Here is a 23,312-nt window from a genome sequence, read left to right on the forward strand (position 1 = left end):
TCTCATATTTTCTGAAGAGCTCTGTGTGAGTTCATGTCTTTGTAAATCAGACCTCAGATCATGTCCCTCTGTCTTACAATAACTTTTGGTATCTGTTAAATAAATTCCAAACTTTTTAGCATGGCATTCAAGACTATTTACTGTATGGCCAAAAAGCTACCTTTGCTACAACTTCTTCCTTAGAAAACATTTTATACTATGCCATCATCCTTAAATCTCATACATGTACACATCTTTCCTTGTGCTGCTTTTCTTAGCTTTTGATCTCTCTCTCTCTCTCGATAAAACTAATCTGTTCATAATGCCTGTTTAATTCATCCCTCTTTGTGACGCCTTTGAGATAACTTTCTTTCTGTATACTTTAAAACTTGTTATTATATTTCTTTTTCATAGATCATTTACAGGCCTTTTTACCATCTCCCACCCCTCTTTCTGAATAGGTCAGAAAGCATGTCTTTCCATCTTTTTCCCAGAGTGTTGATACAATGTCCTGTATGATTTAATACAAGCCTTATATTTAATATTTATTTATAATTATACTATATAAATATATTTATAATTAACATTATACTTAATATACAAGCAGTATACTTAATATGAAGCATGTGTTTAATACAAATAGCTGTGCTTGACAAATGAATAGAATTTGATTCGAAACTGTATCACAAATTTGATAGAATTTTCGTTTTCATTTTCCTGAAATAATTTTATATAGTAGGGTTTTTAAAAATCTTCTTAAAAATTCTTTGTTACTATTTTTGATAGTATTGTGTATACAGAATACTTCAAATTGTGCTAAATTCGACCCTAGATTTTGTGAGATGGCTTTTAGTATAAAGTAAGTGGATTAAAGTATAAAATGCATTTTTTGTTCAAAACTCTTTCTGCTCATAATAGTGAAAAAGAGATAGTATGGAGAGGTGAAAATTTTGCATTGTTCCGAATATTTTAATTCATCGTTTTTTACCTTTTTTTTTTTTTTTAGATTTTTTTAGAGCAGTTTAGGTTTACAGCAAAATTGAGTGGAAGGTACAGAAAGTTCCATATACTCTTTGTTCCCCCATCTCCCCCGTGCACAGGCTCCTCTACTATTGCACAGTCTTTCCCACTATCTCCTATTATCCCCTAATGTCCCTTACTATCAACCTGCCAACCTACTGCGTTACAGTGGTACACTGATGGACTTACATTGACACATTATCACAGTCCATACCAATATCCTCATTGACACATTATCATAATCCATATCAAAGTCCATAGTTTATATTAGGATTCACTTGGTATTGAACATTCTGTGGTTTTTGACAGATGTATAATGATCTATATCCACCATTGTAGTGTCCTGCAGAATAATTATACTGCCTTCAATTTTCTGTGCTCCTCTTATTCATCTTTTCTCTCTTAACCCTTGACAACCACAGATCTTTTTACTCTCTCCATAGTTTTGCCTTTTCTAGAATGTTAGGTAATTGGAATCATACAGTATATAGCAAGTCTTCCATATCTTTCATGGCTTAATAGCTCTCTTCTTTTTAGCGCTAATATTCCATTGTGTGGCTATCTTTTATTTTATTTATCCATTCACCTAGTGAAGGGCATTCTGGTGGTTTCCAAGGTTTGGTGGTTGTGAATAAAACTGCTGTAAACATCTATGTGTGCGTTTTTGGGTGGACATAAGTTCTCCTCCTTTCTTGTAACAGATTATTTTAGTTCATTTTCTCTGACTTTTAAAAATGACCATTGTAGGGGCGCCTGGGTGGCTCAGTGGGTTGAGCCGCTGCCTTCGGCTCAGGTCATGATCCCAGGTCCTGGGTTCGAGCCCCACGTCGGGCTTTCTGCTCGGCGGGGAGCCTGCTTCCTCCTCTCTCTCTGCCTGCCTCTCTGCTTGCTTGTGATTTCTCTCTGTCAAATGAATAAATAAAATCTTTAAAAAAAAAAAATGACCATTGTAATATTTTCTGACTCAGCTGCGGTAAACTCTCTCTTGGTGAAAGTGATATGAATTACAGTGAGGAAAGAAGCAGATGCTTTGATAATTTGTAATCTATTTAATATACTTATTTCTATAAAATATATTTAGTCTGTTAATTTGTCCATTTATCAGCATTTATGAGATAGTTCCTTTAAAGAGAACCCTGTATAGTCTGTTTCTGTTAGTGCACTCTGATTATTTTTAACTCTTTTACCTTAATTTTTAAAAAAATAAAACAGGTTAGACCATTGTCAACCTACCCTTTACCCTTACCTCCAAACAAAGCAAATCAAACTCTTACAGATAACACTTTATTGAATTTCTCATTAAAACTGTATACCCTCTTCCTTAACACAATAGTGACTAGTGTTTTATGAAAGGTACAGGTGTGCTTCTGTCATATAGTCAGTTTGAGTGAGAATCTATTAAGAAGAATTTTCTTTTTTAAGATTTTATTTACTTATTTGTCAGAGAGAGAGAGAGAGAGAGCGAGCGTGCACACAAGCAGGGAGAGCAGCAGGGAGAGGGAGAAGTGGGCTCCCTGCTGATGCTGAGCAAGGAGCCTGATGCGGTACTCGATCCCAGGACCCTAGGATCATGACCTGAGCCAAAGGCAGATGTTTAACCGACTGAACCACCCTGGCATCCCAAGAATAATTTTCATTTGGGGTGCTTGGGTGGCTCAATTGGTTAAGTATCTGCCTTCAGCTCAGGTCATGATCCCAGGGTTCTGGGATTGAGCTTCTCCTTGGGTTCTCTGCTCAGTGGGGAGCCTGCTTCTACCTCTTCCTCTGCCTCTGCCCCTTGCTTGTGTTCTCTGTCTCTCGAATCTATAAATAAAATCCTTAAAAAAAAAAAAGAGTAATTTTGATTGAAATGTGTTCAGTTATAAGGCAAATGTTAGAAACTCCACAAAGAAAATTTTTACTGTTAATGCCTATTTAAAAATACTAAATCCTGCATCTAGATATGTGTATATAGTCTCCTCTAAGAGACCATATTCATTTTGAGCCATTTAATATGGGGCACTTGGCTGGCTCAGCTGGAAGTGCATGCATCACTTGATCTTGGGGTCGTGAGTTCAAGCTGTATGTGTAGAACTTACTAAAAAATAAACTTAAAAAATTAAAAAAATAAAATGGGCAGTGGATGGGGAATATATTCAGTAATGTTGTATTAACTTTGTATGGTGACAGATGGTAACTAGACTTATTGTAGTAATTAGTTCTCAATGTATACAAATACTGATTCACTGTTGTATACTCAAACTAATATAATACTGTGTGTTAATTAGACCTAAATAAAAATAATAAAATAAGATTGTGTTGTAAAGATTTGGAACTACTTAAGTGTTCTAGCATATGTGACGATGTGGATAGATTTATTTTAGTGAACCAAGACTTGGTTTGCTGGATGAATTTTCTAATATTAAATTATTGTCATGTCAAAACTATTTATATTATATTGTTTACTTTTTGAAGCAAGAAATATTAACTTTTTTCATGACAGCATATAGCCTTAAATATGGTAGTTACTGTTTTCTTTAGTTGTTTGCCTTAACTCCAGAAAGATAAATTTAGGTTCCATCAGTTCTTTATTATAGTAGGCATTTTATTGAGTATCAGTCAGTATATTACATGTCCTGCAAGTGCCATTGTATTTGCATTGGATGTTTTTGTTGAGAAATCTGCTGCTAGTAAATTGAGTATGTGTGTTTACCTGTTTATTTTTTGAGTCTTATTCAAAGAGACGTATTTCAGCCTTGAGCTGACTTTCTTAAAACTAGCCATTTGTATTAATGTAAAAACCCAAAATATTGAGGGGAAGATTGCAGCAAATGACTTAAATATCTGAATAAGTTTGGAAGCATCTTTGCAAATTTCTCTGCTCACAAATTTAACTTGTGTGTGACATTTACAGGGATGTTGTGGAGATGATAGTGGTCTCATGGAAGTAGAGGGAGCTCATCCATCACGGACAATGAGTATTAATGCTGCAGAGTTAAAACAGCTTCTACAAAGCAAAGAAGAAAGTCCAGAAAATTTGTTCCTTGAACTAGAGAAGCTTGTTTTGGTAAAAAAAAAAAAAAAAAAAAAAAAGGAAAAAAATAGAAACAAGATAAAAACAGTTCATTCCCAAGATAAATTTTTCTTCTCTTTTTGACTATACAAGTTTTTCATAGTGGCCTTTTTAAATAGTGAACCCTCAGTTGGTACTTAAAAAGTTTGAAATACTCTTTGAATTAATGATTGGGGTGAAATTCTCCATACTAATATGAATCTTAAGGAAGAGGGCAGTAGTTTTTGAATTATCTATTGTTTGAATGCAGGGTGCCCCCTGCTACCCTTCTTCAGAAATAAAAGGACAAATGTTTTTCATGTTTGTTTTATTTGAACATGTTTAATATTAAGTTGATAAGTTTTTGATGGTGTTCCAAATTTCTTAGTAATCAAAAAATATAACATTTTCTACTAAAGAATCAGATTATGGGCATAAATGTTCAAGTTTTACCTGCGTCATCTTACTGTGGTTTTGTCTGTATCTAGGAACATTCAAAAGATGATGACAATCTGGATTCTTTGTTGGACAATGTAGTTGGACTTAAGCAGATGCTGGAGTCATCTGGCGATCCTTTACCCCTTGGTGACCAGGATGTAGAACCAGTACTTTCAGCTCCAGAATCTCTCCAGAATCTGTTTAACAATAGGTAAAATAAACAATGTTTTCTGGTTAAGTAGATAATGTCTATTTAATGACTGGGGTCTAAAGAGGGCCAGCAAACTGTTTTTCTGTAAAGGACCAGATAGTAAAAATTCTAGGCTTTGTAGGTGACGTTTGGCCTCTGTTGCATATTCTTCTGTAGGATCTTGTTTGTTTCTTATGGCTTTTTTAAAAACTTAAAAACTTTAAAAAATAGAGCATTTCTAGCTTATCAGCCGTATACAAGCAGGGTTGCAGAATGGGGGCCATAGTTTACTGATCCCTGTTCTAGAGGTTATATGCCTCTTGATCTTGGGAGCACTGTACTTTTGAAGCATGACTATTCAGTTTGATGGAATTATTTGGAAAAATTAAATACAGTTTTGTATGTGGTGGTACAATATAATAAACTTGGTTTTTAAGTACTTATTTTACTAATGGTTTTGAGGGTACCATTTTTAATTGTACCTTCCACAGATTTTGCTTAGAAGGTAAGCTAAAATATTTGATTTTGGAATTCTATGTTTTACCAAATACCTCTCTCGTTCTAGGACTGCATATGTGCTAGCTGATGTCATGGATGATCAGTTGAAATCCATGTGGTTCACTCCATTTCAGGCTGAAGAGATTGATACAGATCTGGATTTGGTATAAGTAATTTTATTATTAAATATTAGAAAAAAGTTATTGTTGATTTTTTTCATTTTTTGTGTGTATTGTTAGCACTAAAACAAGTTAGATAGTGTATGGCTGTTAAAAGCCCATGTGAGGACAAGTGCTGCATTATTTTTGTATCAATTACCCACTAATGGTATCCAGAACACTCAGTTCTTTCTAGTTAGTGATTGTATATTTAAGAATGAGATTTTTTTAACGCAAAAAGTATGTTTTTGCTAAAGTACCCTGAAACATTTTTCTTGTATTTTTAGGGTATAAAATAGAGAAAAGTATCCCAGAAAATTACAGTTCATACTGTTTTGGGGTTTAAGGAGAGGAGTAGTATTTTGGCAGTTGGCTCTTAATTTGGGGGAAATGTAAAGAACTTGCTTGTTAAAATAATATAGGTACAAATGGGAATTCATATTCTTGAACATAATGCTGTGAACAGGTAAGAGTATAAATAAACAGTTAAAATTTAAAGCACTCTGATTTATGCTTCTCAGACTGTATTAGGGAGGATGATTTGTTACATATTACTGTACCATGAATTTTTTTTTCTTGATCAAAAAAATAAATATATTTGGATATTCTCTGGTCCAAAGAGTATTAGTATTTATCGTGTCTCATTGCATATGGGACTAAAAGAATTGTTTACTTTACATTTAAGGTCTATTTAATATATTGAAGGCTCCTTTCCCTTTTAAAAAAATATTGCATAAAATTTTATTTAAATTGCATTAAAGAATTAATTTCTCTTGGGGTGCCCATATGGCTTGGTCAGTAGAACCTAATGACTCTTGTTTTTTCTTTTTTTAAAAATTTTATTTATTTCTTTGAGAGAGGGTGAACAAGAGAAACAAGCAGGGGGAGTGGCAGAGGGAGAAGCAGAGTCCCCACTGAGCAGGGAAGCCTGACATAGGGCTTGATTCCAGGACACTGAGATCATAATCTGAGCTAAAATCAAGAGTCAGACTCTTAACCAACTGAGCCACCCAGGCACCTCCAACATGTGGCTCTTGATCTTCGGGTCATGAGTTCATACCCCATGTTGGGTGTAGAGCTTACTTAAAAATTTAAAAACAAAACTTAATTTCTCTTTTAGTGTAAATTGTTCAATGATTTTTTTAGAACTGCTCTGTCCAATAGAACTTCATGCAGTAACAGAAATATTCGGTAACCTGCACTATCCAGTATAGTAGCCATTAATCTTAAGTGACTGTTGAGTAATGAAATGTTGCTGATATAACTAAGAAACTGAACTTTATTTTTGATTTAATTTTAATTAATTTAAATTTAAATAGGTACGTGGTTGTGGCTACCATATTTAGTATCACAGATCTAAAATATTTGTGTTAGAAGTTGTTGTTTCAGGGGCACCTGGGTGGCTCAGTGGGTTAAGCCTCTGCCTTCCGTTCAGGTCATGATCTCAGGGTCCTGGGATCAAGCCCCACATTGGGCTCTCTGCTCAGCAGGGAGCCTGCTTCCTCCTCTCTCTCTCTGCCTGCCTCTCTACCTACTTGTGATCTCTGTCTATCAAATAAATAAATAAAATCTAAAAAAAAAAAAAAAGAAGTTGTTGTTTCATAACTTTTATGTCGAAACACAACTATCTTGTGATGAAGATTATAACTTTACATGGTTTGGAAAATTTGGGGTCTTGGGTTTGCTAAATTTAAATAAAACTTAAGTAAACACAATTTTTATTTCTTTGGAAGTAAACTTAGGTTAGACCCTCACTTAATGCAGGGAACTTGGAGAACTGTGCCACAAAATCCTTTTATTACAGATATTGTGACTATACGAGGCTTACAAAGTATGTTATTTTCAGATTGTTTTGGAAGAGTTTTGGAGATGCTACTTTGTTAATTTATATAGATAAATCCTGAGTTCCTGTCAGACAGCAGACATCCTTTCTTTGGGGAGAAATGCCACCCCACCCCACCCCACCCCAAAATGCATCTGAATTCCTAAGATTTTTTTCTTTAACTACCAATGATGTTGCTTTTTGAAAAGATGAAGGAAAGGGATGCCTGACTGGCTTAGTTGGCAGAGCATGCATGTTGGATGTAAAGATTACTTAAAATCTTAAAAAAAAAAAAAGAAAGGATGAGGGAAAGGAGCAGACCTATAATTTATTTATTATGAGAGTTAAATATGATCTATAGGAAATATGAATTTCTATAATAGAATGTTACATTAGTAATTAATTTAAGATATATTTCTCATTTTGTTTAATTTTTATTACTGCAGGTGAAGGTTGACTTAATTGAGCTCTCTGAAAAATGCTGTAGTGACTTTGACTTGCATTCAGAATTAGAGCGCTCATTCTTGTCAGAGCCATCATCTCCAGGGAGAACTAAGACCACTAAAGGATTCAAACTTGGGAAGCACAAGCATGAGACCTTTATAACTTCAAGGTAAAATTTATTGTACTGAAGATCTTGATTGTGGTCATGGAAGCTTATTTATTGTTATGTACTTTAAGATAGCCACATAACTATAGAGAAAAAAGGAAGGTGATGTAATACATGAGTCATGAATATTGTTTGGAATTTTTTTTTAAAGATAATACTTTGACCAGGATATACCCAGTACATTTGTCACCTTGTTCTACTTTATGAGACTTTGGAAGGTTTGAACAAGTGGTGAGCTGTATTATTTTAAATAATGGTTAATCATAGCTATAGAATGTGAGTACCATTCTTAGCTAGTTTTGTTGTGTATCCCTGGAGAGCGAGAGATATTCGCACCATTAACACAGCTGAATGAAGAAATAATTGAAATGGAGTTTTCAGTATTACAAACTTTAACTTATATATTCACTGGAAATATGAAAAAAAAAGTTTTCATCGAGTGTTTTTGTTTTAATAGTGGGAAATCTGAATACATTGAACCTGCCAAACGAGCCCATGTTGTGCCGCCACCAAGAGGAAGGGGCAGGGGAGGATTTGGACAGGGTATACGACCCCATGATATTTTTCGTCAGAGAAAACAGAACACAAGCAGACCACCATCTATGCACGTGGATGACTTTGTTGCTGCTGAGAGTAAAGAAGTGGTCCCTCAAGATGGAATACCCCCACCCAAACGGCCACTCAAAGTATCACAGAAGATTTCTTCTCGAGGTGGATTTTCAGGCAATCGAGGAGGACGGGGTGCTTTTCACAGTCAGAATAGGTTTTTCACACCACCTGCTTCAAAAGGTGACTTTTTAGCATCTCTTTTCTAATGGGTTAGAGTATTGGCATATGAGAGTATTGAATAGAAGTGATTTAGATGTAAATGATTCCGATGAAGTATTTTTCAGTTATTACAATTAAGCTACTACCTCATACCAGTGGTTAACTATTTGCAGAGTACTTTATTGGATAGGAAAAAATCTTTAAGTTAATGTTTAATTAATTGCCTGTTTAGTGATAAGTTTAAAAGAAGTCACTTGGCTAATTATGTTCTCTTTCACATTGGGAATTGTATTTATCCTTTTTGAGAAGTATCTATACATTCTGAATAGTATCTGTAAGTTCCACTTACCAACAATTTTTTTAGGATTTTTTTTTTTTAAAGAGTTTCTTTATTCACTTGAGAGAGAGAGAGAGCACAGGAGCATGAGCAGTGGGGAAAGGGAGAAGCAGGCTCCCTGCTGAACAGGAGGCCCAACGTGGGCTCAATCCCAGGATCCTGGGATTATGACCTGAGCTGCAGGCAGCCGCTTAACCAACTGAGCCACTCAGGCACCCCTCTTGGGATTCTTTTGTGTAGTTTACCACTGAATCTCTTATCTACTTGCTTCTTGATGTTATATTTAATCCTTTTTTCCCTGTAATTTTATTATTTATTTATTTATTTTTTAAAGATTTTATTTATTTATTTGACAGAGATCACAAGTAGGCAGAGAGGCAGGGAGAGAGAGAGAGAGGAGGAAGCAGGCACTCTGCTGAGCAGAGAGCCTGATGCGGGGCTCGATCCCAGGACCCTGAGATCATGACCTGAGCCGAAGGCAGAGGTTTAACCCACTGAGCCACCCAGGCGCCCCCTTAATTTTATTTTTAAGTACTCTCTACAGCCAGCATGGGGTTCAAACCTACTACTTCAAGATCAAGAGTTGCACGCTTTACTAACTGAGCCAGCCAGGCACCCCCATTTAATCTCCTTTAAATTGCTTCAAGATTTTATCTGTTACTGAATTCCATTTCCAACGTTGTACACCTGTGTCATACTTATTTCAAAATGCCATCCTCCATATGGGACTTAGGGAGACCACTGCACAGCAGAGCTTTAAACACAAATCGTACCTCTTTTTAAAGCAACAGTTATGGAATTTAACAAAAAAACCCACAAAACTTGTTTTATGGATTGTTAAAGGTGGCTGCTTTTAGTTATTGCGACTTGCTTCTGTGATTTATTAAACTTTTTTTTAAGATTTTATTTATTTATTTGACAGAGAGAGACACAGTGAGAAAGGGAACACAAGCAGGGGTGGTGGGAGAGGGGGAGGCGGGCTTCCCACTGAGCAGGGAGCCTGACACATGGCTAGATCCCAGGACCCTGGGATCATGACCTGAGCCAAAGGCAGACGATTAACAACTGAGTCACTCAGGTGCTCCTCTTAAACATTATTCTTGTTTAAAAATGCTTCAAACTTTTAGAAAATATCTGAGTATACTTGTAGAAGTTATACTTTAAGTTATACATGGGTCTCCATCCCAGGACCCCAGGATCATGACCTGAACCAAAGGCACATGCTTAACCAGCTAAGTCACTCAGGTGCACCAAGTGTTGAATTTTTTTGTAATAACTGAAGTAGTAGATCTTGACTGTGTTATCTGTGTTTAGGAAACTACAGTCGTCGGGAGGGAACAAGAGGCTCCAGTTGGAGTGCTCAGAATACTCCTCGAGGAACTTACAATGAAAGTCGAGGTGGCCAGAGCAACTTTAACAGGGGCCCTCTTCCACCATTACGGCCACTTAGTTCTACAGGTATACATCCTTCCTAGTTGATATTGCTGAGAGAGGTGAATCCTTCTTTTCAAATTGTTGGATGTCATATATACTCTCATTTTGGGAGAAAATATTTTCGAATATAGACTTACTATTCTAAAGGGAATTTAATTTTGTATCTGCAAATGAATGCCCAACGTGTATTTCCTGTAGGAATAATCACCATTGGATTCTGAACTACGTATAATCTGAGCAGTTTCATAGTTATGTGCTCTGTTCTTTGTAATCTAAAAGATTTTATTTATTTATTTATTCATTTATTCATTCATTCATTCATTCATCATTCATCATTCATTCATTCATTCATTCGGGAGAGAGCATGAGCAGGAGGGGCGGAGGGAAAGGGAGAGAGAATCTCAAGCTGACTCTGTACTGAACCCGGAGCCCAACACAGGGGCTCAGTCTCACAACTGTGAGATCATGACCTGAGCTGAAATTAAGAGTTGGACACTTCACTGACTGAACCATCCAGAAATCCCATGCTCTGTTTTTATATTTCAATAGTGAAAGCCAATCCTTAAGGTACTTTTTTGACCAGTGTATTTTAATAATAGAGATACCTTCATATACTATATTCTGTTTTTATTTACAATATTGTCTTTTGTGTATAAGCATGTAACCTGTTTTTCCTAAAACACTACTATATCAAGTCCGGAACTCTTCTGATCAGAAGTAGCTTTTCGCTCCAAAGCACTTTCTTTTTTATAACAGCTTTATATGAGATACAGTTCTCACATATCATACAATTTACCTATTTAAAGTGGACAGTTCAACAATCTTCACCACATTCACAGAACCAGCACACGGATTTTCAAGGGGCAATGAGTAATTTCTGTCTTAATTTGAGTTCAGTTTTATAGATTACTATTTCTATAGTGGGAAAGGAAAGGATGTTATGACTAAAAATTATATTTTTTCTTTTATAGGCTACCGCCCAAGTCCTCGTGACCGTGCTTCCAGAGGTCGTGGGGGTCTTGGACCTTCCTGGGCAAGTGCAAATAGCGGCAGTGGAGGCTCAAGAGGAAAGTTTGTTAGTGGAGGCAGTGGTAGAGGTCGTCATGTACGATCCTTTACACGATAAAATTTCTTTTGGGAACATCCTGAGTGTATATGAACATTTCATGAGGATGATAAAAGTAAAATAAGACATTAAAGGACCAACTTAGACTTAGCAGTTATCTGGAGACATCTGAGAGAATATTTTTATCTGAAGAAAGCAGATTTTGTTTGATACCTAACACAAGATTTCAATAAAAATGCAAACTTTGTATGTACGTTTGTATATATTTTTTTCCCCTTTCATATATAACTGTTTACAGAATTTTTTAGGTAGAAAATGAACAATGAAGTGACTTCGGTTTTAGTTTATTTTTGCCTATGCCACACATGCCCCCGATAACTTTCTCAGCTCATGGTGCCCTTTAGTGTTTCAGTAACTTTTTCACAGCCAAGTTTATTAACAGTTGGGGTCAAACAACTTAATAACAATTTCTGTCATAACCATGAGTAACTGTGAACACTGCCAACTTCTCAAACCTTGGAATAAGCTTGGACACCATCAGTATCATTTTCTCTTCCACTATGCTGTTCGCATAGTACTTTTTATCACAACTATTAAAAACCTGGTCTTGCAAAGATATACTGTCATGGAAAAATATTGAAAATATAAAGTATCTTGAGCTAGTAGTTTGTGTTATGTCTAACAGATATGTTTCTCTTAAAAACTTAAAATATCGTGTGGCATCTATATTAATTTACAAGGGTGCCCTGGTGTACAGTTTTAGAAATCTTTTGGCTGTACCGAAAGAAGCATGACACTCTTCTTGACATTTGAAAGAAATATGTATGGGGTGGGGGGAAAGAAAGATGTATGTTCTTTGTGTTTCAGCTTTATACCTACTTAATGCTATTTTATTATGCTATTTTATAAAGCCTAAGTGAGACATAGTCTAATAATGGTCTTTTGAGAATCAGAAACATCTAATAAAATCTGGACTTAATGTACAGAAATGAAGTTTATAACTTTGAGAAAATAGCCATATTTTCCCCAAGAGCTATCTTAACACACTTAGCCTATATAAGTGGCAAAAAATAGAGTTCTGAAACAACAAAGGAGTGTATGAATCTCATGCCATCCCGTTATCACTGTTTGCCAAACTATTTGTGAGAGTACAAAGTATGTTTGTTTGGAAAATAAAAGCTCAGGAAAAAAAGGAAAGCTCAGCTCTAAAGATTTAAGCAAAAGGTAATGGAAATCTTTTCATAACTAATGGCCTCAAAAAAAATCTAAGATAGGGGCTCCTGGGTGGCTCAGTGGGTTAAAGCCTCTGCCTTCGGCTCAGGTCATGGTCCCAGGGTCCTGGGATTGAGCCCCACATCGGGCTCTCTGCTCAGCAGGGAGCCTGCTTCCTCCTCTCTCTCTCTCTGCCTGCCTCTCTGCCTACTTGTGATCTCTGTCTGTCAAATAAATAAATAAAATCTTAAAAAAAAAAATCTAAGATAACCTAAAACTCTTTCAATCCTGAAACCTAAGGAGTTCATTCTCTCTGAAGATGCATTTTCCACATTAGATAAAATTCAAAGTTCGTTCCTAATGTCTGACATAAATACATGGAAAAATAGTTGTTTTTAAAAGTAATTGCATTTTTTAAATAAAGTAACTGCATTAAATAATAACATGGATATATAAATACAGATGCATAATTAACTTGGTTTTTTTAGCTTTAAGTTGAATATAATCTCAGAGTTGTTTCTACGGGTTTTTTTTTGTTGTTGTTTTAAAATTTTATTTATTTTTTTGAGATGGAGAGAAAATACAAGGTGGGGGGAGCAGCAGAGGGAGAGGGAGGGGCAGGCTCCTTGCTCAGCAGGAAGCCTGATGCAGGACTTGATCCCAGAACCCTGGGATCATGACCTGAGCCCAAGGCAGATGTTTAATGACTGAGCCAGCCAGGTGACCCTCTACTGTTTTTTTTTTTTTTTTTTTTTTAAGATTTTATTTATTCGAGAAAGAGCACACAAGCAGGGGGAGGGGCAGAGGAAGAAGCAGATTTCCTGCAGAGCAGGGAGTGCTATGCCGGGCTTGATCCCAGGATCCCAGGATCATGACCTGAGTTGAAGGCAGACACTTAACGACTGAGCCACCCAAGTGCCCTGTTTCCACTCTTTGCCTTAATGTTAATGCCCAATAATTCAGGCCAGCCAAAGTAATAATTTATTAACAAATGTAAATTAATATAGGAAGTTTAAAATGTTCTGAGTAATTAAGTTTTTTTTTTTTCCAAAGATTTTATTTATCTGAGAGAGTATAAGTGGGAGCCAGGGGTGAAGGGGGGGAACAGAAGGAGAGAGAGAAGCAGATTCCCTGCTCAGCAGGGAGTGCTATGCCAGGCTCCATACCAGGACCCTGAAATCATAACCCAAGCTGAGAATAGACACTCAAACGACTGAGCTACCAAGGTGCCCCGTAATTAAGAGTCTTAGATAAACATGTTGACTATCCCTTTCATGCATATATAACATAGTCTTTATAACAATCTAACAAAGGAGGTATACTATAATTTTATAGATGGAGAAAGCTGAGAGCTTGACTCAAAAGTATAGAAACAGAATTTAAAACCAGGATGACTAGCTTCCAATTCTTTACCTCTTTTTTATGTCTTGGAGAGGAATGAAGCTACTTTTCAAGTTGAATGAAATTAAAGATCGAAATTAATTTATCATATAGAAATGGAATTCCAAAGGCTTAACACTCTGTTTCTTCATTTCAGAAGTGAGCCACATAGGTAACTTGGGGATGGTTGCTGTCATACATATTTAGATCTATATGGAATACCACATACCTTCAAAAATAAATATTAGAAAATCAATTTAGATGTACTTTGGTAGAATGGATATATGTGTTATTTGCAAAACTACTTTGTTTTACATAAGATACTTCAGGAAAAGTTTTGAGTGGTATTTAGAAATTAATGAAAATGGAGAATACTTTTGGGAATAAAAACTTCCTCTATTTAATATATAACACAAGAAGTTATTGAGTTAATGAGTTAAATCATTGATAGAATGATTCGTATTTCTTAAAAATAAGTGAATAAGTGTCTGCTTTTGGCTCAGGTCATGATTTCAGGGTCCTGGGATCGAGGCTTGCTTTGGTCTTCCTGTTCAGCAGGGAGTCTGCTTCTCCCTCTCCCTCTGCCCCTCCACCCCACTTGTGCAGTCGCTCTCTCTCTCTCTCTCTCAAATAAATAAAAATCTTTTAAAAAGAATAAGAAAAAAGAGGGGCGCCTGGCCGGTTCAGTCAGTAGAGCATACGGATCTTGATCACGGGTTTGTAAGTTTGAGTCTCATGTTACGTGTAGAGATTGCTTAAAATATATTTAAAAAATAAGAAAAAAGGGAAGGCACGTGGCTGGCTTAGAGGAGCATGTGATTCTTGATCTTGGGGTCATGTGTTTGAGCCCCATGTGAGTGTAGAGATTACTAACAAAAAGAAAAAAAAAAAAGAAATGCTCTTTAACATGGCTGTACTTCTTGAAAATAGTATTTGTGGTAGTAATCCATATGTGAAAGGTAAGTAACAAGTCCCATTAGTTTAGTCTTACTGCTTTATATAAAAATAACAAGGGGCACCTGGGTGGCTCAGCGGGTTAAGCCGCTGCCTTCGGCTCAGGTCATGATCTCAGGGTCCTGGGATCGAGCCCCGCATCGGGCTCTCTGCTCAGCGGAGAACCTGCTTCCTCCTCTCTCTCTGCCTGCCTCTCTGCCTGCTTGTGATCTCTCTCTGTCAAATAAAATAAATAAATAAATAAATAAATAAATAAATACAAAAACCTGGGATATCTGGGTGGCTCAGTCAGTTAAGCATCTGCCTTCGGTTTAGGTCATGATCCCAGGGTCCTCAATCGAGTCCCACATCAGGGGGACTGGTGTATTTTTGGTTCCAGTTGTTTGGGGTTCAAACCTACTACTCCAAGATCAAGAGTTGCATGCTTTACTACTGAGCCAGCCAAGCACCCCCATTTAATTGCTCAGCTGGAAACCTGCTTCTTCCTCTACCTCTGCCTGCCTGTGCTCTTTCTCTCTTTCTCTCTCTCTCTCTGACAAATAAATAAAATCTTAAAAACAAAAACTTGCAGATTGAGAATGTAGGAATGAGGGTGTCTCCTGAGTATCTGTTGTGTTCCATACACCCTAGGACAACCTAGGGAATATAAGGATGAATAAGATCTATTTTCTGCCTTCCAGAAGATCACAATCTAATGGAGGAAGCACACATATAAATAACATTTTTTTTAAAGTAAAGTTAATAGATGAGTTTATAAACATAGAACAACTCAAGAGTTTTTGAATAATCCAATCAGTGCATTTAAACCTGGAGTTTTTAAAGTAACTATTTTAAAAATAGCTAAATAAAAAAAGAAAGACTTGACATTAGAATTGTATGTTAGACTATAAATAACATCTTTGGAATTGTTTTTGTATAAAGACTAGTTAAGGTGAAAAACTGTGATTTTTATTTTTAAATTCATAGGATAGATTAGGAATTAACAAGATTTTATAAGGGTCCTGTAGATTCATAAGCTAGAGAAAAGCATGCAAACTCAACTACTAGCAGTGGCTGGGATGTAACAGAAATGTGAGAACCAGCTGAAGAACAGACAGTGAAAACTGGAGGAGTTGTCAGTTGGCATTTTGGCCTCAGTACCATGGAGAAAATTGGGAGAGTTGAACCAGGTGGCCCTGGAGACTGCCTGCAGTGTTAAAAGAAAGTAGGTCCAATGCTGATGCATCTTCTGACTTCTTTAAAAAAAATGTTTTAAATTTTATGTTATAATTTAAAAATATTATTTGTGGTCAAACACAATTTACCGTCTTAACTGGTTTTTAGTATACAGTTCAGTAGTGTTAAGTATATTTATGTTGTATAACCAATATCCAGGACTTTTGCAGCTTGCAAATCTGAAACTATATATACCATTTAACTCAGGCCACTCTTCCTCCAGCCCCTGGAAACCACCATTCTACTTTCTGTCTCTATGAATTTGACTAGATAATCATCTCAGTGGTATTTGTCTTTTGTCACTGGCTTATTTCACTTAGTATAATACCCTCAAGTTTCATCCATCTTTTAGTATGTCAAAATTTTCTTCCTTTTAGAGGCTGAATGATACTCCATTGTATGTATATACATTTTTGTTGTTGTTGTTCATCTGTCAATGGATACTTGAGTTGCTTCTACTTTTTGACTTACAAATAATGCTGCTAAGAACATGGATGTACAAATATCTGCTTAAGACCCTACTTTCAATTTGTTTGGGTATATCCACGGAAGTAGGATTGCTGGATCATATGATAATTCCCTTTTAAACTTTCTTAGGAACTGCCATGCTGTTTTTCATGGTACCTGCACAGTTTTCCATTTCTATCAATAAGCATTCCAGTTCCTCCACAATCCCCACCAACTCTTGTTATTTTCTGTGTTTTTTAAAAATTATTTTTGATAGTAGCTATGCTAATGGATGTGCTTCTGATTCTTTTAAAGAGAAGCCAGAAATCTGGATTATTGTGTAAACAATTTTCCCATGTGGCAATTAATAACATTATCTGAGCCAAATGCAAGATCAGGGCAAAATATGGCTAGAGGGTTCCATCCTGAAGAGTTTGATTACTCTATTTTAGAAATTGGAACTGGTTTACTATAAAAGCTTACTTTGATTTGAGATGGTAAATTTACCAAGTAAATCTGTAATAGGACATGCTGCTAAATGCTAGATTTCTTAGGCACCAGAAAGCCTGGATTTGAGAACCAGCTTTATTATCTACTAGCTGTGCAACTTTAATAAACTTTTTTTTAAAGATTTTATTTATTTATTTATTTGTTAGAGAGAGAGAGGGAGCGAGCATGAGCACAGGCAGACAGAGTGGTAGGTAGAGGCAGAGGGTGAAGCAGGCTCCCTGCTGAGCAAGGAGCCTGATGTGGGACTCGATCCCAGGACGCTGGGATCATGACCTGAGCCGAAGGCAGCCGCTTAACCAACTGAGCCACCCAGGCGTCCCATCAACTTTAATAAACTTTAACCTCTGGTCCTAAATCTATCTGCCTTTATCTACCTCACTAAGTTTTGAAGATTAAATAAAGTATGTATTTGATTTTTTTTCTTTTTCAATGTATAAGCAATATCATTTTAAATGAGAACCGCTACTGCATGGAAAAAAACATGCTAAATATGACATACTTGTTATTTCTGAAGTCCTAGAAATTAGTGCCTGCTTGAGAAATAATGAGGAAGTTATGGGAGTAGAGTTATACCAATTTGTAGCTGTACTAAAGCATTTTTACTATTTTTTTAAATTTTTAAGTTTTTAAATAAACATTTAATGTATTATTAGCCCCAGGGGTACAGGTCTGTGAATCGCCAGGTTTACACACTTCACAGCACTCACCATAGCACATACCCTCCCCAATGGCCATAATCCTACCACCCTCTCCCTACCCTCTTCCCTCAGACCCCCCCTCAGTTTGTTTTGTGACATTAAGAGTCTCTTATGGTTTGTCTCCCTCCCGATCCCATCTTGTTTCATTTATTCTTTTCCTAAAACCCCCCCATGTTGCATCTCCACTTCCTCATAACAGGGAGATCATATGATAGTTGTCTTTTTCCAATGGACTTATTTCACTAAGTATAATACCCTCTAATTCCATCCACATCATCGCAAATGGCAAGATTTCATTTCTTTTGATGGCTGCATAGTATTCCATTTTACGCATATACCACATCTTCTTTATCCATTCATCTGTTGATGGGACATCTAGGTTCTTTCCATAGTTTGGCTATTGTGGACATTGCTGCTATAAACATTCGGGTGCACGAATACTACATTTGTATCTTTAGGGTAAATACCCAGTTCTACTAAAGCATTTTGATATGGATTTTAAATAGACTTTATGTTTGGGGACACTTTTATAATGGTCTTGTAACATAGATTCTAAGTGAAGATAGTCCAGTTTCTAATAATTCCTGGGATACTTAGGGGGATGTTGTAATAATTTTTACATATAAGGAGGTGGTAGATGATATGAATATGCAGGGAATAGTGTGATTAGTTTTCTTTGGCCAATGTAGGATGCAGGGATGGGGGGCAGAAGAAATGGAGGGAAGGTATATTTGGAGATTGGGGCTAAATTACAGAAGGACTTATTATTTGCTATGCTCAGCCATAAGAATAAAATATTTTTGTTGTTAATATGAACTTCATTTTCAAATTTGGCACACCTTTATAAGCATCTACTAGTGACCAGTGACTGTGACCAGTGACTGTGAGAGGTGTTTTCCATAAATTAATCATAATCAAGGACAGCTCCTCTGGTGCAGCAAGGATGGATTAGAGAGGGAAGAGCCTGAGCAGAAAGAGCAAAGAACAAATAAGCAATTACAGCAAAGATCTGTATCAGTGGTTTTCAGAGTGGTCCTCAGACCAGCAGCTCAGCATCACCTGGGAATTTATTAGAAATGTGTATTCTCAGGCACCATCCCAGACCTAAGACATTGAAACGGGAGCCCAGAAATGTGTGCTTTAACAAGCCCTGTATGTGATTCTGCTAAAATTTGATGCACCTTACAGTTTGAGACCCACTGATGTGTATCAGTGGTTTTTAAATTTAGGAGTCTTTTGGGAAGGTCATTAAAAGTGCAGATTCCAGGGAACTACTAATTTTGTTAAATAAGATTTTATTTATTTATTTGAGGTAGCGCAGGGATCTACTAATCTGTTTTATTTATTTATTTATTTATTTATTTATGTAAAAGATTTTATTTATTTGACACAGAGAGAGAGATCACAAGTAAGCAGAGAGGCAATCAGAGAGAGAGGGAAGCAGGCTCTCTGCTAAGCAGAGAGCCTGATGCGGGGCTCGATCCCAGAACCCTGAGATCATGACTTGAGCCGAAGGCAGAAGCTTTAACCCACTGAGCCACCCAGACACCCTAATCTGCTTTTTTTTTTAAAGATTGTATTATTTTTTAGAGATTTTAAAGATTTTATTTACAAGAAGGAGGAGGGGAGGGGCAGATGGAGAAGGAGAGGCAGGTTCCCTGCTGAGCATGTAGCTGGACAGAGGGCTCCACCCCAGGACCCTGAGATCATGATCTGAGCTGAAGGCAGAGGCTTAACCAACTGAGCCACCCAGGTGCCCCCAATCTGTTTTTAAAAAGCTTTTCAGGAGATTCAGATAACCAGGTTTGGACCCAGTGACCCAAATGAAAAGTAATGTCCTCAGCTAAGATACTGGTAATGGAAATGGAAGGATCGAATACGAAAGATATTTCTCAGACACTGTAATAACTCTAGAATTTTATTAAGCCATTAGATGTCATGAGTTGGTACAAAGCAGTTACTGCCCTTAAAGAACCTTCTGGTGGGAGAAGGGAGAGACAGCTGTTTGGGAGCAGAATGAGAAAAAAGCATTTCGGAAAAGATTGAAGCACCCGAAGATACCTGAAGTTTGGTGGTGGTAAGTAGTGTCAAATGTTTCAAAAGGATCTCAAAAGGTGAAGATGAAAAGATGACTAGATTTGACAATTTGACAGATTTTCTAACTTCTGTGATGGCAGTTTTTTTTGGAGCGTGAATTTGGAGGAAGGTAAAATCCGTAATTCTGTTCTTTGCATGATTGAGAAGTGAGAAATAAGCAATGAGTATTTTTTCAGTTTGGTGGGGAACAGAAGAGAAATTGCTTAAAAGCTATGTATAACAGAGACAGCCCCTCCCCAATATATTATAAATAAAATTTGCCTTTACTTTTGTGGTACTAGACTATATGTGTAGAATCTAGTTACAATTTTTGTGCTTCCATACTTGACTACAGATTGCTTTGGAAATTGCATTTCTGAATATTATATTCTAAGTTCTTCTGTCTACTTCTTTATTATTTAAGATGTATGTTCTTGGGGTGCCTGGATGGCTCAGTCGCTTAAGCATCCAACCCTTGGTTTCAGCTCAGGTTATGATCTCAGGGGTTGTGGAATTGAGTCCTGAGCCCCAGGTTGGGTTCTGCGCTTGTGGAAGTCCTGCTGAGGGATTCTCTCCCTCAGTCGCTACCCCCATTTGTGCTCACGTGTGCACGCTCTCTCTCCAATTAATTAAAAACATTAAGATGTTCTTAACTATGCTGCATTGCTTCATGCTGCCCAAGTATCCTTGAGGTGTAATTTTTAAAAAGTTTTTACTTATTTATCTGTCAGGGAGAGAGAGAGCGAGCTCAGGCACAAGCAGGCAGAGTGGCCGCAGAGGCAGAGAGAGAAGCAGGCTCCCTGCCAAGCAAGGAGCCCGATGCAGGACTTGATCCTAGGACCCTGGGATCATGACCTGAGCCGAAGGCAGCGGCTTAGCTGATTGAGCCACCCAGGCATCCTGAGGTGTAATTTTTTTTTTTATATAAAGATTTTATTTATTTGTCAGAGAGAGAAGGAGAGAGAGCGAGCACAGGCAGACAAAATGGCAGGCAGAGGCAGAGGGAGAAGCAGGCTCCCCGCCGAGCAAGGAGCCCAATATGGGACTCGATCCCAGGACCCTGGGATCATGACCTGAGCCGAAGGCAGAGGCTTTAACCCACTGAGCCACCCAGGTGCCCTGGTTTTTTTTTTTTTTTTTTTTTTTTTTTTGAGAGAGAGCATAAGCAAGGAGGGGCAAAGTGAGGAGAGAGTCTTAAACAGGCTCCAGGGTGAGCTTCTATTGTGGGATTTGATTTCAAGACCCGGAGAGATCATGACCTGAGCTGAAATCATTAGTGGGATGCTTAACCAACTGAAACACCTAGGCAAACCTAGAATTAATGGCTTTTAAAAATCAGGCTAAATTATGAAAATTATTCTATTCACACATTTTTTTTTTTTTTCAAGTGGCTCCATACCCAGCATCCCTGAGGTGGGACTTGAACTCAGGATGCTGAGATCAATACCTGAGCTGAGACCAAGAGTCCAAAGCTCAACCCACTGAGTCATGATGCCCCTACTCATGCATTTCTAAGTGTTTTGTTTAAACTGGAATATTTTTATATATAATACAGACAGTGATCTGGTTTGGAGATACTTTTTTAAAAATATAGATTTCATTTATTTATTTATTTTTTTTATTTGAGAGAGCATGAACTCTGAGATCTCAGAGAGGACTCTGAGATTATGACTTGAGCTGAAACCAAGAGTCAGAGGCTTAAGCCACTGAGCCACCCAGGTGCCCCTGGAGAGAACTTTATATTAAAAGGCTTTTGGGGCGCCTGGGTGGCTCAGTGGGTTAAGCTGCTGCCTTCGGCTCAGGTCATGATCTCAGGGTCCTGGGATCGAGTCCCACATCGGGCTCTCTGCTCAGCAAGAAGCCTGCTTCCCTCTCTCTCTCTCTCTGCCTGCCTCTCCGTCTACTTGTGATCTCTCTCTGTCAAATAAATAAATAAAATCTTTAAAAAAAAAAAAAGGCTTTTGACCCATATATTTCTCTGCCTTGTCACTGTATTAAAAGGTGTCAGAACACTTCTAAAACCTTAGTTTACCTATTTGTGCCAGGTACTTTAAAGGCCTATATTATTTTAGCAATGTTTCTAAAGTCACTTCATTCCTAAAATGCTGCATAATTTAAGAGCTTTTTGGTAAAGTATATTTGCATACTATTTTTCCAAGCACATACTATTATGCAGACCATCTACTTGCTTAAACACATCCATGTAGATGTTCTTAGATTTAAGAAGTATACATCATCTGTTCTAAAATGAGGTCTGTATCAGCACCTACAGCATGTGACAATAGGCAACAAACCAACAAACAAAAACAAATATTTTTCCAAGTAAATACTTTTTTTTTTAATTTAAAAAAATTTTATTATTTTTTTAAATTAACATAGAATGTATTATTTGCCCCAGGGGTGCAGGTCTGTCAATGGTCACGCTTACACACCTCACAGCACTCACCATAGCACAAACCCTCCCTAATGTCCATAACCCAACCACCCTCCCCCCCCAACCCTCAGTTTGTTTTGTGAGATTAAGAGTAATTGAACCATAAATCTGAATCTAACTACAGAGGCTTAAAGGCAAACGCAGAGACATGCGCAGTTAAGGTCGTCCAATCAGAGTTGGGCTAGCCCGAGCGAGGTTCACCCACTGAAAGGTAGTGCGCATGCGCTGCTAGCTCGTCTGCTATAGGCTGCGCCAAGGCGGGAGCCTTAACCTCCTCCGGTGGTGAGGGGTTCTCTGTCTACTCGAGTTCTCTCTCGCAGGGCGCTCGGCGTTTGTCGGATCTTTGCGGTATGTCCTTGGAGGGGAAGCCTTGTGAGGCTGCGGCAGCCTGTGGTGTCGTGCGGGACAATGTGGAGAGAGGCGCCGGAGCAGGCCTCTGGGAGAGGAGGGAAGGGAGGCGGTGGAACGGCGGGGGCAGCGGGGGATGGCTACTTGAAGTGTGGAGGATGTCCTCGCTGTTGGCCCCGGGGGGCTGGTGCGGAGGCTGGCGGTAGGGGTGCGTTTGTGGTGGGAAGGTCCCAGGGAGAGGAGACTATGGGCAGTGGTCTCTCAGCGGTCCGCCGGCTTTCCTTCTGTGGTGCTTGGGTTTGCACCAGGACTAATCTACATTATTCTGCACGGTATTAGCCGGTTAATTAATAGATGATGTCTGTAGGCACATTTAGCGGGGTCACAAAGTCGAAGGAGCGACTTAAGTCACGGAGTGTGACCGCTATTTACGGTAGTTGGAAGCGGAAAAAGTAGGCCTGTTGCTGGTTCTTGGCTGTTTTATTTATGTTCTTGCTCCTAGAAGTTTAATGGTTGCACCCGTCAAAGACTACATTATCATTAATCTATTGTATTATCAAAATCCATATGCTCCAATTTACCCATTCAATTTAAGCCTTAGATTCTTTTCAGTAACCCATTGTGATGAAAATAAAATCTCACTAGCTGCGAAACTTGTTTTCTAAGGTTTTTTACAGATTTATTTTC

The 23,312-nt window shown here is 37.6% G+C and overlaps 2 protein-coding genes across 5 annotated transcripts in view; both read left to right on the plus strand.

Annotated features, from left to right (window-relative positions):
- Positions 1–11,604, plus strand: part of VIRMA (vir like m6A methyltransferase associated) — a 60,546-nt gene extending 48,942 nt beyond the window's left edge. Inside the window, exons 18-24 of one of the 2 annotated variants that reach the window (XM_047725637.1) lie at positions 3,893–4,045; positions 4,519–4,679; positions 5,224–5,320; positions 7,583–7,749; positions 8,204–8,457; positions 10,176–10,309; positions 11,257–11,604. In XM_047725637.1, the coding sequence (XP_047581593.1) occupies positions 3,893–4,045; positions 4,519–4,679; positions 5,224–5,320; positions 7,583–7,749; positions 8,204–8,457; positions 10,176–10,309; positions 11,257–11,475 (1,185 nt within the window). In that variant the 3' untranslated portion in view covers positions 11,476–11,604. Of the gene's footprint in view, positions 1–3,892; positions 4,046–4,518; positions 4,680–5,223; positions 5,321–7,582; positions 7,750–8,203; positions 8,536–10,165; positions 10,310–11,256 lie in introns of both variants that reach the window. The other variant, XM_047725636.1, reaches the window with a different exon arrangement.
- A 10,910-nt stretch (positions 11,605–22,514) lies between these two features.
- The window catches only part of RAD54B (RAD54 homolog B), a 95,348-nt gene continuing 94,550 nt past the window's right edge, over positions 22,515–23,312 (plus strand). For all 3 annotated transcript variants that reach the window (XM_047726528.1, XM_047726529.1, XM_047726527.1), the window contains exon 1: positions 22,515–22,625. The gene's annotated coding sequence lies outside the window, so the exon portion shown is untranslated. The remainder of the gene's footprint in view (positions 22,626–23,312) is intronic.

This window comes from Lutra lutra, chromosome 4 (genome assembly GCF_902655055.1).
Source record: "Lutra lutra chromosome 4, mLutLut1.2, whole genome shotgun sequence".
NCBI classification, from domain to species: domain Eukaryota; kingdom Metazoa; phylum Chordata; class Mammalia; order Carnivora; family Mustelidae; genus Lutra; species Lutra lutra.